This window comes from Colias eurytheme, chromosome 3 (genome assembly GCF_061535395.1).
Source record: "Colias eurytheme isolate Ceu_HAF_F1 chromosome 3, ilColEury1 Martin Lab GWU primary, whole genome shotgun sequence".
Lineage (NCBI taxonomy): Eukaryota > Metazoa > Arthropoda > Insecta > Lepidoptera > Pieridae > Colias > Colias eurytheme.
This window is the reverse complement of record NC_142982.1, coordinates 11,015,116-11,035,151: the sequence shown is the minus strand read 5'-3', so window position 1 is coordinate 11,035,151 and position 20,036 is coordinate 11,015,116. Positions and strand designations below refer to the sequence as shown.

Sequence of the window (20,036 nt, the reverse complement as noted above, 5' to 3'; positions counted from 1 at the left end):
TGCACTTAAAGACGAAGATGTTGTTTTCATATATTTCTACTGTATATATTTATTTTGTATGTGGGTTAATCCCAGGTCCCTTAATATTGTTTGGCACAGTATTAAAGAGTTAGTTTATGTGATGCTTGTTAGTTACGGTAAATAGTTTTAACTGTTTTGGCTCATCATTAAAATGATGGGGTATATTCTGATACTGCCCACGACATGAGGCCACCCTGTATACCTAGTACATAGCAATTACGCATCTTCAATCTAATAAAAAACAAAACAAAGGTACTTACTCTATGTTGAATGAATATCTAAAAATACTTATAAAAAGTTAAAAGACACGTATCGTAATTCGTATCAGATTATACCATAGATTACAAATATCACACAGAAAAATACCATCACGACCATTGTTTGAATAGGTACGTAACAAAACCAGGTTATGACACTAAAACTATAAGAAAAAGCACGTTGCTATCATTTTTATGAACAAATTACAATCTGAACAGCTTCTGGCGTTCTTTATATAGGGTGGTGGCACCAATTATCGGCCATGTCAACTTTTTTTGACCTTTGAATGGATGTAATTTTTACATTAATAGCTTTTTCTTTCTTACAGTGCCTTTTTCGGGTAGATAGATATTGAAACTCCATTACTACATTTGCAAAATTACGAATCCATTGTTACTTTATTAAATATAGAATTTTTATTTCGAATATGCCGATTTCCCTCAATATCGGCCACTAACAGCAAGATAACACCCTAATATCTGCCGTCTTTGGCCCTAATATCGGCATACCTTTTCTTAAGTGAAGTTAGATGAATAAAACTTAAAACTGGTAAATTTTTTTATAATCGATTGAGATACAAATCATTTTTTTAACTCGCCTATCATGAATGGTCTTTTCGTTACATTGTCTTAAAAATTTAAAGTAATATACCAAGTTCATTATTCTTATAAAACAAATAAAGATACGGGGTTGAATGAGACTTGTGTCAATCAACTAGAAAAAGTATTGGCTTGGAAATGTTATAAGAAATCACCCAATCATTAAACCAACATATTCATAGAATACTACTTCACTTCTCATCCACTCACTATTTGATAAACCAAGAAACCAGGAGGATGGTGTGGTATTAAAGATTACTTTTGGTGGTCTACGGATGTAGGGAAAACAACCATAAAGATTCTCCTGCTGCAGATATGACTAGCAAAACATTTATTGTTACTTTTTCACTGCCCTTAGCAACTTCATAAATGTTCTTCCATCTCTTAGGCCCTATTACTTTCCCTGTCTTCGGAAATATACTAAAGCTCGTCTCATCCCCATTAATATTATCCGTGGGTCTTGTAATATGTCTTCTGTTTCCGATTGATTTTATATTATGTTCTTGTAAGTCATTAAACCACTTTCTTCTGTAACTACAGCCCTGGCCAGCTTCTTTCATTTTAAAAACAAGGAATACCACTTTTTCCCTGGTTTTCCATTTTTAAACGGATTGGGTCTTTTATCTTCTTTTATAATATTTTTAACGCTATTTATCACGTTGCCACGTGATCCAGGAAAACCGTAGATAGGTAAACCGTAGATCCGTATCAACCATTGAACAATTTCTTCTTCTTCATTTCGGTATAAGACGGTATCTCTACCAACTGTGCATTCTGTGTCTATTCTTCCATGAAGTCTATCTTGTAAAGTGGTCCTCAGGATGTCGTATTGTCGAGATGCTTCTCTGATGCTCATATTTTGATTTTTGACGGCATTCACTGTCTCTATAATTTTACTATGGTCAACAAAAAGAACAAACAAAAAGGTCAACAAAAAGGAAAACATTTGCAATAGCCAACGTTTTACTTTTATTTGATCTTTTGCTAGATTAGATTGTGCTGGCATGATTTTGGCATAGCAATTAGTTAACAAAAATTAAAATACATCACCTCCCTGTTTATTGTAAAGTCCGACGGTAGTAGAAAAGGTTTAACTAAGGTGGCCGTTATTACGCAACAATTCGCTTTATATCGGCCGTAGCTAATAAAAATCGTTTTTAGGCGGCCGACTTTAGGATCCAGGGATCAAACGGAGCTGTTGTTTCATTTCTAACCTTATTAATATCACTGCTAACATATAAAATAGCTAAACATGTTATTTGAAGTTTTCGTGCATTACCCCAATATCGACCACCCGGCCGATATTGAGATTTATCATCAAATACAGATCCCCAATCTCGGCCCCGCAATTATTTCATTAAAAAGACAAATAAATGTAAAAACACACTATTTTATCGATAATTTGACTGTTTTTCTTTGAGAACACATAAAATTCAATATTATATGTTTGTTTAATTCCATTAAAATACTTATCAACGTAAAGCGTCGACTCAGCGATTTGACTACGCAATGCCGCCAAACTACGCACGTTTTTACCTTCACGTGCTCTATGGCTTACTGAATTTTCAAGAGTTGAGGTACCCACACCGAAATTTGGGAGGTTTTGCTTATGTATATAGAGTCACTTTTTGCATAAAAACTTTTATGATTTAAGATCGATATTTATAGTTATATTCCGTTTTCTCGAAAAGGCCGATATTAGGAGCAGGCCGATAATAGGAGACTCCACCCTAGTCCCATAAACAAACTATTTTTAGTCGTGATGTTCATATTTTTTGTTTGATATAAATCACGTGGTTTGGTCTGGTCCATTCGTCATTAGAGGTATAAATGGTAATATTAAGTATAGCTTTATTAAATTCATAGTTTTAATTTTTAATATCAGATTTTTTTTCTATAAGATCATGCACTTCATATATTTTTTTTTATTTCTATTCTAAATTTAAGAGAACAGGTAATTTTCCTAATAAAGATGTTCACGTGTAATGTGATGGATTAATTTTAAATCATTTATGAAGTTTCATAGAATAATGATGTATGAGTATTTGGAAATTCCAAAAATAATTGTGAAAATAATGAAAATACTTAGATTTTACCTTCAAAATAAATTTTAATAAAATTTGTCAAAGCACAGTTAATTTTAAGAAATTACATAAAATTTATAACACGGTATTCATGCCACTGTATTGAAATTCTATCTCCAAGCAATATAATACGAAACAGCAGTAACTAGGTTTACGGCACATGCGGTTAAGCCTGCAAATAGTATGCAAGCAGGTGCTATATTTAGAATATTTATATTATTTGAAGCATTGCTAAGAATGCGAAATTACTCGTCTATCTAGCAAATAGTTTATTTGATTCTTACCGCCTTTCAACTCTGTTTTAAATAGGTATGGGAATATTGTTTCGAAAATTCTAGAACGTTCTAGAACTTTGAACGACCTGTTTGACAGTTGTATATTACCAGAGTATTATAATAGGTTGGCAAAAGGTTTTGCGAAAGGATGAAAATTCAAATAGGCCATTGATCTTTTTTTTTTCAATAAATATAGAAGTATAGCTGTTAAATAAAGTAATGTTTGTTGATTTTGCAAATACGTAAGTATTTGAAAGTATGAAGTCTTATTTACCTTTATATGGCTCCTTGTTTAAATTGACATTTCTTTGTTCCAGAATTCTTCCGGAAACTTCTACAGTTGTCCCGCGAAGAGTTCCACGCTATGTTCAAACGGACATACGGAATGATCTACGAACAACATTCGTACGTCTTCGTGCAGCTATTCGAGCAATTGGAGAGGTAAGATCCTTTCTAGCTTCACTACTGGGGTAACTTATACAGCAATGTTTTAATGCAGTCTTAATTCCAGTGTGAGAAAGTGATGGTGCTACACAAGCCATATAGCGCTGTCCTTTTCCTATACTAGAATTAATACGACTTTAATACGTCACGGTAACCTTCCAGTTCTAGGTTAGGAGCCTAATGTTTTTGGGTGTCAAGATAACCTTTGCTAGGGTTTTTGACCCATAAGTGTGGTGATAAAAGTCATGCTAAATTTTATATAGAGATCAATCTATCTTTTGCAGTGTTTTAGAGTGTGCTATTTTGATGGTCTTAATGTGATAAAATTTCATTTTAATTTATGGAATGACATTCTTGCGATATTATCAATGCAGTTGTTATAAAATGATAATATTAATATGAATAAAAGATAACGATAAATAAATGAGATTCATTGTGACGTATTTATTGGTTGAATGAATGGTAAAAGTCCCGTCTTTTAAAGAGGTAATAACAGAGTTTATTAAATTCTTGAAATTTACAATTTTGCATATATTAGTTCTGATTTTCCGCCACGACCCTAAGGGCCGATTTTTCAATGCTTGGATAAAACTTATCCGTATTACACGATAATATTAAAATGTCACTTAAACTGTCAAATACGGGCAATTAGAATACGTTTTTAAAATGGTAGTTTTATACATTATTCGAAGAATAAGTTTTATCCAAGCATTGAAAAATCGGCCCTTAGCCTAGCGTATGCTTCTTATAACACCATGTTTAGATTTTTGGTAAACTAGGACTTTATTTATAAAATTGAAAGGATAGGCCATATATCGCTTCTCTTTGGCTGCTTAAAATCAATTATGATTTTATTTTTACCAGGTATTACACACGCGGCGACACAGATTTTGACTCAATGATGGATAGTTTCTTCGGAATACTCTACCAGAAAATGTTCACGGTTCTCAACTCGCAGTACAGTTTTGATGACAAGTAAGTATTTTTCACCTTATTTATTTATGAATACTTCATCTATACTAATATTATAAAGAGGAAAAGTTTGTAAGTATGTATGTATGTATGTATGGTTTTCACGCAAAAACTACTAGACCGATTTCAAAAATTCTTTCACCATTAGAAAGCTGCATCTTTACTGAGCAACATAGGCTATATTGCATTTTCAAAAAAATTAGAGATCCTTACCAAAAATGCAATAATGTAACCCAAGGTGTAAAAAAATTCTCAATAAAACTTCTGTCATCGCGTGCGCTGCGGAATCTATTGAAGATAGAACAAAAAAATGTTCTACAGTATTATAGAATGGATCAATATCTACAAGAAAGTCCGCGATACCATATGTCCATCTTCAGTAGTTATGTTACTACAACAACTTTTTTACGTTTTCAAAGTAGATAGAAGTGCCGACAGTAATCAAACCATGTTATCGATACACATATATTAATCCTTATCCCATTAAATGATGTTTTATTATAGACTGTTTCAATACCAGCAAAATACTTTTTAAATGAAAAGAATTGGATATTCCATTCAAAAGATATAACGAATTTTTAAAAGTGTCAATCTACAGAAAATAGTAGGTATACTGTTCGAGCAAGCCGTAGTGCGGGGGTCATGGAGGAATTCTACCAATATGCGTCTTGACGGAACACAGTGGGGTTTTGGTCGGTAGGAATCCGACATAACCCACGGCCCCTCCCCCGGAGGCCGTGGGTATCTATGAAAGATTTCCCCACTAAAACAAAAAAAAAAGGCCGTAGTGCGGGACGGGGTAAAGGTGATTATCATGTGATTAAAAATTAAACCTATAGTCCGACCTATAGTAGACTTTTCACTGTAACGATATCGCTATCTATGCGGATGAAACCGCAGGGCATTGCTAGTTGTTTATAAAGTTGTTAAAAAGTTGGTAATAGGGACTTTTGTATAAGGAAGAAAGTAAGGAAGCTTTATAGCCATCAGCCATGTTTTCAGTCAACCAACCTTACTCCTGTAAGAACGACTATAGTTATCATTATTTAAAATTTCCTATATAAATCTTACATTATTATTGTGTTATTATGGACTGTGAAAACTTGAAACGATTTCTCCTAATTATTACGAATTAAACTATTCAATTAAATAAATGACCTATGCGCGCTGGTATGCTGCATATGCCACCGTCCGATTTGCAAGCTAAGTACACACCATTTGAAACTAAGCCTTTGGTTTTGTTTGATGTCGCCTCTAAAGTCTAATACCTTTGTGCTTAGCTTTCCTATAATTAGTCATACAATAAACAACCCTATTTACTAAGTATTAAGATACATTGTGTCCTAAACTTGCCGTCGGTGTTTATAGCGCTATAAAAGCAATAGAGCTGACGCTTTTATGTGCACACGTAAACAAAATACGATGGACACGTGATGTCATGACAAATAGCTTGCGGAACAAAATGCTATACAATTGAATTAGAACAATATAAATATTAAATACGTGTTGTTCTTATGGCGCTTTTAAAGTTACTATTATTTAAATTTAATCTACGTATAATTGTCTAGAATGACCTTTTATAGATAATGTACAATTTTGTGAACAAACTCAAAACTATTATCTAAGAAAACTTCGGAATAATATTAGATAATTTTTATTTCTATTTCACAAAAAAAAAGTTTTCAACGAATGACAGTCCGAACTATTTTTCATTAACTTGCTATTTAACCAACACACTAAATTCTTATTTATGTGTTACACTACATTTACTTTTAATTCAGCACTATTTCTGTCTCTCGCTTGTTGACTAGTGGAAAAATAAATAGATTTCTGGTTCGTTATAAGTATTGCATGGTCAAGTGTGTTAAAAGCACAGAATGAAGCAAATAATCTTAAGTATTCTGGGCACGATGTCGCATGCTTGCGCCAATATGCTAATAAGCCGCCGGACGATAAAGTTGCATGTGAAGCCCAAATTTTTTAGTAACTACGACCCATTTGTGGGTTAGTAATCTGTAATATTCTAAACATTAGCCGCATTTTTATTTGAAACTCCATTATGGAAATAACACTGAAGATAATGGTATTATTTTGGTAATTTTATCGTTACCTTTATAGGAAATAGAATTTCACTTGTGGCTGAGTTCAGATTTTCTAGAAATGTCCAAGGTTTACGTCCCTATCTTAGTCCTATTTTAAATGTATACATATATTATTGTAGATAAAAAATAGTAAATATTTTGCGAAAATTGTATAAAATCATCCAATAATTCTAAACAATGATATTTGAGCTTATCTTTACAACCGATGTTATATTTTGACTAATAATCGTCTAATCCATGAGTAATCATATATTAATTCACCAATGACCGTATTCAACTGGAATGCATGTAATGATATCTGACACATGATATTTACGTACAAAATATATGGGTCAAGCAGGTCGTTTATAATAATAATCGATCGTTTATCTGTGGCAGATAAATAAAAATATTTTAAATTTGTCGTCTAATTTTTGCTTAGGTCTATGTTTTTTTTTTGCAATTATTGAATTTGATGTTGCATTTGTTTTATTGAGGACATCAAGCGTGATATTTTTCATTTTTTACATAATGTATTTAAAAGTGTATTATAAAATTGTGATAAGTAACTCTCACAGACCACAGCACAGAAGAAAGTATATTTTAGGTAGATAATAAATCGGGTGATTCGCATGAAATACACAATATATTTAGGCGTAACTTCGGCAATTTGCCCGCCGAAAGATAATTATAGGTTAACGCTGTTGTTGGCACAATGCGGCCATTAATCTTACCGATACAATTTACTGGGAATTCGGTGCACTCTTTGATCGTTAATTCAATAAGATACAGTTATTTCGACGTTCGTTAAAGTTAAGTGAACTTGACTTACAATGTTAGCGACATTGGAAATGTGATTTTTCGCGATTATCTTGGATTTTTTGTCAATCGGGTCTTATATTATGTTTCTATTTTGATTTAATTACTTTGAACAACTTCTAGGCAGTGTTTTGATAAAATTATGATATGTTATAAGTTGTCAGGACGCAGACGGTGTCGCGAACAACAGTTAGTTAAGAGCATCGCGATCGTTAAGAGACAGTTAATAAGGTTTTAAATAGGTAGCACATCTCAGCTCTATGCTTTTTATGACTAAGATGTTTTTATAATATGTATTCACAAATAAATAAAACATTTATATTATACTAGCGGTCCGCCCCGGCTTCGCCCGTGGTACATATTTCGCACTAAAAAGTAGCCTATGTCCTTTCTCGGGTATCAAAATATCTCCATACCAAATTTCATGCAAATTGGTTCAGTAGTTTAGGCGTGATTGAGTAACAGACAGACAGAGTTACTTTCGCATTTATAATATTAGTATGGATTCACAAATAAATAAAACATTTATAATATTATATGCCAACAACTCATCCATCATTACAAGCAGTTGTGTTTATTATGTGTTTGATGAATCGACTTCATATTCTTATTAATCAATATCAAATCGTTATTCAGATCAATTTTGAACTTTTTATCTATATTCTTTAGGGCTCAAATTGGCATAACAAGAGCAGATATATCGGTAAATTCATTTCATAGTTTTCCGATACGTATAGCAAAGCGGTTTTGTGGTTTTCTAACAAATTGTAGCAAGTACGCCACCGCCGTAATTAACTGCCGCCCACACTTGCGGCCAGACAATACAAAAAGTTTATTTTCTTAATGTTTGTATAGTAAAAACGGATTCTTGGAATATACAGCGTGACTATGTACAAAGGAAGATTTTGTGCTCACAGGAGTCTGTACAAATTATTCATTAATATTTGCGTTAATTCAGAAACATTCGAAAAAAGCGGAAATTATGCCAAGGCAAAGCTCTAATTATTTAGAACGTTATTATAAAAACATGAACTAAACTGTTCCTAGTATTTCCTTGTGTTTCATTTGACGAGAGCATTATTAAGTTACTTTTTTTTTTCCTCTGGCAGTAGAGCATGATTGGTTTGTAAGTCTTACTATCGAACTTAAAACGAAGACCAATCATTATTCTTTAGGCTTTTATCTAGATATGGGGTCACGGAAGAATTCTACCTATACCCGTGGCCCCGTCGTTGATGCAGCTTGACGGAACACAGTGGGGTTTTGGTCGGTAGGAATCCGACATAACCCACGGCCCTTTCCCCGGAGGCCGTGGGTATCTATGCAAGATTTCCCCGCTTAAAAAAAAAAGGCTTTTATCTAGATCAAACTACAATTCTGAACCTATACATCTTTATGCTACCGTAAACAAACAGACTATTAATAAACATTCTCCATTTTCCAGATACCTAAAATGCGTAAGCGAGCACATGAGAGACATCCAACCATTCGAGGACGTGCCTTCCAAACTGTCCGTGCAACTGCGTCGCGCCTTTGTAGCTACACGCACCTTCCATAAAGCATTACGAGCTGGCGCAGATGTTGTCAGGAATATGGTACAGGTATGTATTAGCAAAAGTACAGTGGTGGCTCAGTGGTCGGACTTCAAATTGATAAGTCGGGGGTTCGATAGCAAGCGAGTGTGCAAAAATTAAATTGAGTTTTCAAATTATCTGCCCATGTTTATAAAATCACCAATGCTTTTAACGCTGAAGTAAAACATCATGAAGTAAACAAAATGTCGAAGAATCAAAAAGTTCGAAAACATGTTACATCAGCCAACCCACTTGGCCAGCGTGGTGGATTATGGCCTGATCCCTTGCGAGCGGCCCGTGTCCCAGCAGTGGGAACAAAATGGGCTGATGATTATCAGGATGATGTTGTAGCCTACAATCTGGTCTAAATAATAAGTATTCAGCTTTCGTTATTACATACTCGAATATAAGCAACGAATTAACGTAATTCAAGTATCAAACAAGTCATGCAAATACAGTATGATCTCTTTGATTTGTTATTTCAATATCATATTAATCTTTGCTTGGTAAATTACATTTCTTTGTATATGAAAGGAAACAGCCCACACCCTCGGCGCTGTAGACATATCCTACAAGGGTAAACATTATTACTTTTATTGACCCTCGCTACTAAGCTAACAAAATGAGTTTTTAGATTGAACGTTTAAGAAGATGTTTGTAGGATTTTTATCTTCAGCGTAATTTTAAAGTTGAAAGTTTTTGAATGGCCATTCATCTACTCCTTATGATAGCTATAATATTTTTTATACTCTACCTAAAAACAGATATGAATAGGTTTCGTCTAAGCCCTAATATTGCGTAACCTCGCGCGGTAGGTCGTTCTCGATTTGATTTTGGCAATCAAAGACAATCATCCTAGTATTTATGGTACCATCGACATCCATATTTAGCAAACAAGGAGTCTCAGACCTCGTTGCACAGTCACATCACAGATTAAATATAATTATATATTCTGTGGTCACGTCATTACGATCTTTGGCGCCAGATGAAACATCATACATTGCAATACGTTTTATTTGAATGTTACGATGTCTGTTCTCCATTAAAATTAGGTTGGATTAGTTAATTGCTTCCTTAATTAGCGTTATGGTCCTTACTGCAGTAGTTTGTTGCTTAGAGAAAATTAATAGATTTTACATAAAAAGGGAAATATTGTTTCTTTTCTTTAATAGACTTAGGTTTTTCTAAAAGTTTGAAAGTTTATAGACCGGGAGATACTGACACAAAATTTCGAGTCATTTGTAACAGGATGGCGGTTCTACAGGGTTCTTAGTACGCAATGACAAAAAGAAAAATGATGGTGTGAACGCTGGTACCGGCGGCTTAGTTGCGTGGGCGTTAGTCGAACTCGTCGGAAAATAGCGAAAGTCAAACGATTTGTAACAGTATGGCACTTATTTTTCCTGTAAGTTTGAGGATCAACGAATATAAATACAAAATTTCAAAGATCTAGGTGTTGGAAATCTTCACTTATATAAATTAATAATAAATTTATTTTTCAAGTATGACAGCACTTTTTCCCCCTACTAGAAGTATGGCAAATATAATAATGGTCACATTTTATCAAATACTCTCCAAAAAGCCAAATGCAATACTGGTACAAAAAGATAGGCGAAATAAAAAAATTTTGCAGATTTTCGGCGGTATGGCGACCATTTGGAATCGTCCGAAAAGTATGGCATGGCGATTTTCGTAAATGGCTGCACGACGATGGTTACCTGTGCAAAAGTTAGCTTGGTACAAATGGTTGAATAATTGTTTTTTTTAAATCAACACATTCGCGTCGGTATGGCGGGCTGTAAGTCATACCGGAAAAGTATGGCATGACACTACCGCCTACTTCTTTTTTATGGGCTATCGGTAAATTCTAAAATTTTTGTGTTACAAATCGTTTGACTTTCGCTATTTTTCCGACGAGTTCGACTAACGCCCACGCGACTAACCCACCGGTACCAGCGTTCACACCATCATTTTTCTTTTTGTCATTGCGTACTAAGACCCCTGTAGAACCGCCATCCTGTTACAAATGACTCGAAATTTTGTGTCAGTATCTCCCGGTCTATTATGTATCATTGGTGAGAATTTAAGTCATCTCTTTAGACTTGGTAGGTACATATAAGATTATCAATAAGAAAATACTAAATAAAGTATAAAATATAATATAAATGCTAATTCTATGTAGTTGAAGACCTACTGACCAAAGATGAAGGGTCGATTCAATTAATTTTAATTATAAAATGCTTTAAGCCTCTTCGAACTCGTTAATTTCAGCGGGCTCTCAAAACGAACCAAATAATCCGTGAACGACAAATGGAGTAACCCAATTAAATCGCGTCGCACATGCCGGCAGTTCGCAGTAAAGATTCAGTTATTATTATATAAGTTATTGCTAATTGTTTCGGTTCAAGAGGCTGATGTCATCGAGTTGCTAACACCACTCGCTTAATGAATGTTTGTTTGATTAGTGTTAAGGTCAAGGAGAGATGATTTCACCATTCGGTACAGTTTTTCAGCGAAAAGTGTGAGGAGATAAATATGCCTTGTCGACAGATGTTTGATGTACTATAAGAATTTTATAAATATGTAATAGAGTTATAGAGATTTAGGCTCAAAACTAACTCATCATAAAAACGATTCACCGAACGAACCTTAACGTGGCTTTATTAATGTCGAGTCTATTATAAGCTGCGCTCTATCATTCCCACGTATAAAACATATTCTTCTCGCCAGCCTACATATGTCAGGCAATTACCTGACATCCGCATTGCCACTCTGGAGCATATATAATTCATAGTAGAACTTATCTATAACTTTAGAAACATCTTAAGACGCGGACTTATTCAATGTTCATGGTGCTCCACTGTTTCATCTTTTCAAATTCAAAATTCTTTCTTTTTGGAACATTTTTTTATTATTTTCGAATTATTTTTAGACTGTTTATCACCTATTCTACATATCTTTCTTCATACAACCATTCCTTTCCAGGTGGGAGTGAGCCAAGAGTGCGTGACTGCGTGGGCTCGATTACGGTACTGTGGCACGTGCGCGGGCGACCCGACGCTCGCCTGCAGCCGCTACTGCCACAACGTGATCCGCGGCTGTTTGCCGGCACACGCTGATCTTAGTGAACAGTGGGACGCTTATGTTGGTGAGTTTTGGAGCTATCTAGTTCTATTCTGCATTAAACTTAGTAGAAGGAGCAACTGCTCCTGCTGCTAACTTTAATGCAGAATAGAAAGGCTACAGTTACCTTTTATACTATAGCAATTTCCCAGAGCAAGTTCCACCATGAAAAATACATCATTATCATATAAAGTCTTTTCTCACACAGAAATAAGAAAAATGTCATAAATATAATTTGATAATTCCAGATGCCGTGGAAAAGGTGGCCGACCGTTTGCTCGGTCCGTTCAACATAGCCATGGTAGTCGGACCGATCGACATAAAGATATCGGAAGCCATCATGAGCTTCCAGGAGCGCAACCAGGAGATATCACAGAAAATATTTTCTGGTTGCGGCAAGCCAATCTTGGGCGGTGGTGGTAGTTCTGGTCCCTTCTTCGCACCAGACAGGACGCGAAGATTCGCACGTTCTCTACCAGAAATGGACTGGAACAAGGCGAATGACGTAGACGATTTCGTAATAGAAACGTCGCTAGAGACAGTGGTCAATAACGACCCGTCACTGAACAGCCTCCGGACGCCAGAGGACATTAAAAGAGTGACGGAGGAGATGGAGGAACAGGCGAAGTCGAGGTCCCGGTTCCTACAGTACATGAGGGGGGATATAACCTTGCAGCAGTATGAGGAACATGAGAGGGAGAGAGAGAAGAGAGACGCAGACCCGGAGCCGGCGGGAGAGATAGACTACAGATCGTACGAGTTTGATGGCAAGCGCGGTTCCAAGAAAAAGAAGCCGGCCACTAAAGTCGAAGAGAGTCATGGTAAGTCATGTTTTTTTAATAATTTCCCATCCTTATGATTAATTTTGGCATCGCTTCTGTTATCTCACTTCATACAAATGCAATGGACATTCTCAATCCGTTTTCACAAGATCGCTTAGCTCCGCCATTCTGTATTTCAAATTTTTTATTTACCTACTTATCGTGTCTTTTTTCTTACGATTACAATTTTTTGTATTGAAAATATTTTTTACTAGCTTTCCACCCGCTTATTGATTTATTTACCAGGTACTTACAGTGTATATTATGTAGTAAATAAACGTTTTCATAATTATGTTTTTTCATCACTTACGATGAAAAAAAATATTTGGGACAACTTTTTTACTTACCTACCTAACTTTTAAAGCATCATTATCATTCCTTGTTATTTATATAAATTTTCTTGTGACTTGCGAATATTTATTTAATTTATATTGTACTAGGTTTCTGCCCGCGGCTTCGCCCGCGCAGTCAAAGAAAAACCCGCATAGTTCCCGTTCCCGTGGGATTTCCTCGATTGTGTCATTTTCCCGAGATAAAAAGTAGCCTATGTCCTTTCTCGGGTATCAAAATATCTCCATTCCAAATTTCATGAAAATTGGTTCAGTAGTTTAGGCGTGATTGGGTAACAGACAGACAGACAGAGTTACTTTCGCATTTATAATATTAGTATGGATAATATAAGGATAAATCATCATTCCCCAGGAGCAGAAGGCGGCCCCGCACTAGAGCGCCTAGTCCGAGAGACCCGTGCCCGCGTCCGCAGCTCGCGGCGCTACTGGGCGCACCTCCCCGCGCTGCTGTGCGCCGCCGCCAGTATCACCTCCGCGCCATGCTTCAACGGGACGCATGTTGCCGCGTGAGTTGCTTTTTTTTTCAATATGGCGGCTGTAGCTGTCAGCTGTCACTTTGTTAGCTGTCACCTGTCAACTTGACAGTGTGATTTTTTCATATATGACACTGGTCTTCTTGCCATATCAGAAATAAAATTTGCTTTTTTTTGGAAAAATTGGTGACTGCCAGTTGGTTTGTTTCGCACCAGATGACCGTGATTATGGTTTATTTATTTTTATTTATTTATTTTTGGTAAAATGACATCTTTGCAGCAATCGTGCTGCGTAGATGTCATTTTAAAATATTTTTTAGAAAATTGTGGTTGATTTCCAGATGTTGCGTTTTCAAACTATGTATAGTAGAGCCATTTTAATAGGCAACATTTGACAGTTCAACAAAATTCAACAACGTAACCTAGTAACGACGACATAGAATAACATGATGTTTCGTTTTGTTAGAACTGCACATTTGCTTAACTTTTTTCAATTACGATTAAATATTTATAATAATAATGACCGATGCAACTAATTTTAAGATTTGATTTTACTGATAAACCATTCTAAACATAATAAACATTTTCTTATTTAAAGAACTGACGTCGCTACAATTTTGTGTCAATAAACCTTTTTTCTTTATAAATACCAGAGACGTTACTCTAAAAATCGAAATCTGACATCTAGAATCGAATGCATTGGTTACTTGGGAATAAAAATCATCATAAATTATTGACATGTGTTTCAAGTTCGATTGACAATTGTTTCAAGTCCGTATCGATTAATTCGCTTTAATCGATGTTTTTAAGCAGGTTACCACCCTGTGAAGATAAAATTGATAGACGTCAAATGTTGCCTATTAAATTGGCTCAACTATAGTTTTTAATATTTTGTGTGTATATTTTCTGCCATTTGGTAGATTATAATATAATGTTGTCTAAAAATCAATGTGAAACATAATTCTATTATCAATTGAACCTAAAATTAATATATGACTATTATTTAACATATACTCAATTGTCATTAATAAAACCCTTATAATAACTATTTATTCCCTCCATGTTAATAAGTATCTATTCTTTACAGGTACACAGCAATAGCAGCAGGCGACGGGAGCACAGCACTAGCGTCCAACCCGGAAGTGCGCGGAACTCCACCGCCCTCTAGCGTCGCTAGAACACAACTGGACTCGTTGAAAACGCTCACAGCGAGGTTGAAGGATGCGTATAATGGAGTGGAGGTGCAGTGGAAGGATTCGGGTGAGTTTTATTTATTTTTTATTATTTGAACCAGATTTAACACAGGCAAAGTTATTAACCAAACTTAATTAGTTTTGTGACTTGAAAATGTTGCCATATAGTTAACAGCGACATCTACATATTTTTTATTTAATTATAACTTGTATGATTTTTATAAGTCCTGTTTTGCATAGAAAGTGGGTTTAGGACATGTATTGTTGTTCCACTACTAATATAAAAAATTTCTTGAAAATAAATTTATATAATAAGGCAATAAAATAAAAAAAAAACCCTAACAAATGTAAATGAATAATAAAATATTAATATTCTATCCCCAGCTGAAGACCTACAAGCGGCTGAAACTAATCTAGACTTATTCGAGAGCGCTGGCTCAGGGTCTGGCTCCGGAGACCACATCGATGATAATGATGATCTGCCTGATGATGATGAGGATCGGGATGCTGGCAATGATTATCCTGAAGGTAGGGTTTATTTTGAAATTAATATTGTTTGGTTTGAGTGGAATTTTGTCAAAATGTGGGGCCTTAGGAAAGGTCAGATTGTAGATTCTAATTAAACAGTATATTTGAATTTTGAACCATAATATTTTGGTAGTGCTCTAATATTTAAAAAAAACATTTTTTTCCAATGTTAAAATAAGTAACGCGTAAATAGCAACATCAATCATTTCATTCAAATAAAGGAGTGAATGTATTTGAACTTAGAATAATCATATTATATAGACTTAACTATTTTCTTAACTACTTAACTACTTTCCAGGTTCGGGCGACCACCAAACGGACACAGAGACAACAGACATCGACACGCACAGCCAGAAACCGATATCAGAAGTGCCCAACATCATTGACTCTCCAGCCATTAACAACGGCCAACCCCGGCTTCGCACCGATATCACTGGCCCTGATGACGTCACAGGCACCGGTATTGGCACCGATATCGATATCGACACCAATACCAATACCGATACCGGCAACGATCGAACACCGGTGCGCGAACAACCGGTCGCTTCAGCAGCTGACAGACCGTCGCTACAAAACGCTCTCTTCTCATACGCTTTGCCCGTGGTGTGCGCGTGGTTCGGTACAATCGTTACCGACTTGTTTTAAACTCCACTAGGCGATGACATTTAACGGGCAACGCATAATAAATATCACTGGCTTTTATTATATACTGAACTTTTCAACATCTTGACTTCTAGTTCAGTGTTATAATCTCAATCAGTGGGCACATAAATATAAATGAACCCAAAAAATGTCGTCGCCAATGCAGCCTAGTCAGTGCGAGCGACGGTTTTGAAGCGGTCATGTTACACGCACGATCCTGTGATAAATTGAGGACGGAATATTGTGGCAAGTTTTGACCTGTCAGTGTCAGAGGACAGATAATAAAAGTGACGTAATACAGATTATAAATTGGTGGTTCGTATCTCACGGTCGGATATCAAGTGATCGACAATAACGGAAATAACTATCCCAATGAATTTAGGTCGTAATCGAAAAATGTTTAGAGAAATATCAGCCAAATTGTGTATTTATTTAATGATCTTGTAAATATTAACGTGTAAATTATGATCGATTTAGATAGCGAATGTTTTTATTTTCACGTACTTTGTTTGTATGTAATGGTCTTTTGAGCCGAGTTGCTTCGCGTTCGGAAAGATTTAGGAAACGATATTTAAAATTAAAAAAAAAAATGTCTATTATGAAGGATATAGGAATAGAGTAAATGTACATAATTATGGCGCGAAGCATCGGCGTTATGAAATGTTTAAAATGTAAATAAAATTTAGTCGTAAACTAAGCATAAGTTGAGACTGATTCGCTTTGCTTTATTATGTTTCATTTAATGCAATGGCAAGCTTATTTTATAATATTTTAATATGAAATTTATATTTTCTTACTTTTTGTGACCGCATTTTCTTATTCCTAGTATGTTTAAACGACTCGTGTCATAATTTGTTTAATTTTTAATTTTAAATACAATTATTAAAATGCAGTTTTACATTATAATTTCAATGTAAATATTTTTTTTATGTCCAATGCATTATATTTTTATTTCTTCTTATTCAATTTAGTCTTGGTAGCTGTTAATTATTATATTTTAGGAATTTTATATTTAAAATCAATCATTTAGTCATTTTTACGCACAACTTTGAAATTGATTAACATGTACTTCAATATAAATGCTAAATAACTGCCTACTTATTTTTTATTTTAGACTTTTTGTCACCATAACGCAAATTTATAATACGTGCAAGTTGCGGGACCAAAACTAAACCCTTAATAATTGTATCGTGCCATCTACTTTTAACTAAATAGTAAATTTCTTCGCAATGTATCTTGCACAGATTAAATATTTTTATCACCATGACATCTCATATAAGAATATAGATTTATATACTGGCAAGTTTAACTCATGAACTTTGTTTCTTGTAATATTAAATTAAAGCAAAAAATGTTTAAAATTTTATTTTATTTGTGTATAAATTATTTACCTAATGTTTTTAATGCATTTTTTTCAACTGGTAATTACGATTTACGTGACATTTGTATATAAACATTTAAAAATGTAATTTTTGTCTGTTCTATGTTAGAGATAGCTTTTTTACAGTTCGCTTATATATTATAACAGGGTAACATGTTATATAGATTTACTGCGAGTTGATTTATGATTCAAACAGTTTTAATCTGTTCATTATTTAACCAGAAAATGTTTAACATTTACCGATATACGTACAACTCAATAGCTGTTTTACATTTATATAAGTTTCATCATTTTTATGTAACTAAGAATGCTCATTGTAAGAAAACTTAATACCAGTGATACCAACTTAAATTACTCAGTCATGACTCTACTTATTATTTTACTATAATATACGTAATTTGGATAATTATTAATACAACCCTTGTATTATGAATCAATTTAACAGTCACACTTCGTTGAGAACGATGTATTGTCAAGAAATGTTGCCTGTTTAAAAAATATCTCGATTATTAAGTGTGACATGGTGTGACATAAAATACGAATAGGTATCGAAATTTTTATAAAAATATATTACTGCATAAGTAATGTGTAAATAAAATGGTAACATGTGTATGGTGTTGTTTTTTTTAACATTCCCCTTCATATTTTGTTGTAACTTTTCAAACTCACGAGTATTGAATTTTTTTATTATAGGTAACTACTGAACTTGTACTGAATTACTCAATTGCGCAATTCGATATTCTCCGTGGCATAAATAGTTATCCTATTTTTTAATATAACTCCATTTATTGATATTTAAATTTAGGAGGCATTGCATTGTACAATGAACATGTTATAAATGAACTTTCCCATGGGATTCGATGTTCTGCAGTAAAAGTAGCTCTTATCTATTTCTAGCCTCCAAGCTGCCACTAGACATAAAATCATAAAATAGCTCTGTTGCGACGCAAAACAAAGACAAATACACGCAATTTCGCCTTTTTAATATTAGTTTTAAAAAAGTACAAACTCCTACTCAAATATGTATTGACGTTTCAAAGGTGCTTCTCGAAGAAGTCTAATCGCATAAATAAATCTTTGAGTTTGAGTTTGAGTTTACATTCAATGTAATGACAATATAAGAAATAAAAAAATACATGAACATTTAATAGGTATAGTTACAAACTATATGCTGAATTTGATATTTTTTATTTTATGGCATTCAAATGCATGCTACATGCTTGCTACATGCTACTTGCATCTTGGAACTATCTTTATATGTTTACAAAGAATGCCAATGATGTATCCGAATCCGAAGCCAGATAATGTAGTAAATAAAATAACTGCCTTCTGTCTGCGTTCTCACGCGTCTCTCGCCGAACATACGCCCACGCATAAACCATGCCACGGGCGGGCGGTGACACTGCAGTTCTGACTATAGATATTAATTGTACCACATGTATGAACGGCATTTGTTATCGTCTAAATTCAGAAAGCACAGAAAATGAATTACACTGTTCCCCACAAGCGTTCTGATTTATTCAGTATCTAAATTTTTCAGATAGATCTGACAAATATCCTACGTACGTTATGAATCCCAGAAAAAATTCCTGGAAATTAATTTAAAAATTATTTGGAAAAATTAGAAAAAAAGAATAACGTTATTATTAATACCACTAATACGCATCGAAACGACAGGTTATATATTTTTTTCTAAGGCTTTTGGAGTATCATCGACAAATTAAATGAAATTTGCTAGAGTCGATGTGGCCGGAATTCATGCTAAGAACGAATTTAATAGTGAACGAGTCTATCGTGTTTCAAATTAAAAAAATACTCAAATTCCACAATAATGTAACACGCAATTATGGTTATTTGGATAGAATTGTATAACAAAACAAGGCAACTTAGTTCTCCTTTAAATTAATATTTTGTGCGCTAAAAGTACGTACGTAGTAGTAGTATAAGCACTGCTTTTGAAAAGGATTAAGAAATAATAAGATTCTAATTGATCCAAGAATATAAAGAAATATTTGAGTTTATTAAACCTTGCCTGTAATCGGAAGGTATTAGGTACCTATCTAAATTATTGCATATTGGGTAAAAAAAAACGAGTAAAAGATATAGAAAAATTAAATTTATTCATTAATATATAAAATACAATACAATCAAATAAATGTATTTTCCCCTTTATTTAAAATATTTTTACATCAGCGCGTGTAAACTATGTATATTCAGAATATTTCCTATCTTCTGTGTCACTCGCAGTATACAGCCGATCGCCATGATTGAATTCCGGTCTGAAATAAAAACGAAAGAGTTAATAATCATAAAACAACCATTGCAGGACCAAAACGTGTCACAGTCACTGTAGAAGCTTTTACACGTGTCAGACTCACTGTAGCAGCTGTTTCACGTG

The 20,036-nt window shown here is 34.3% G+C and overlaps 1 protein-coding gene across 1 annotated transcript in view; it reads left to right on the top strand.

Annotated features, from left to right (window-relative positions):
• The window catches only part of dlp (glypican dally-like), a 90,516-nt gene extending 72,266 nt beyond the window's left edge, over positions 1 to 18,250 (top strand). The window contains exons 3-11 of the mRNA XM_090120089.1: positions 3,555 to 3,678; positions 4,546 to 4,656; positions 8,998 to 9,154; positions 12,113 to 12,275; positions 12,499 to 13,071; positions 13,774 to 13,927; positions 14,982 to 15,154; positions 15,472 to 15,615; positions 15,914 to 18,250. Coding sequence (XP_089976215.1) covers positions 3,555 to 3,678; positions 4,546 to 4,656; positions 8,998 to 9,154; positions 12,113 to 12,275; positions 12,499 to 13,071; positions 13,774 to 13,927; positions 14,982 to 15,154; positions 15,472 to 15,615; positions 15,914 to 16,260 — 1,946 coding nt within the window. The 3' untranslated portion in view covers positions 16,261 to 18,250. The remainder of the gene's footprint in view (positions 1 to 3,554; positions 3,679 to 4,545; positions 4,657 to 8,997; positions 9,155 to 12,112; positions 12,276 to 12,498; positions 13,072 to 13,773; positions 13,928 to 14,981; positions 15,155 to 15,471; positions 15,616 to 15,913) is intronic.
• Positions 18,251 to 20,036: the final 1,786 nt, after the last annotated feature.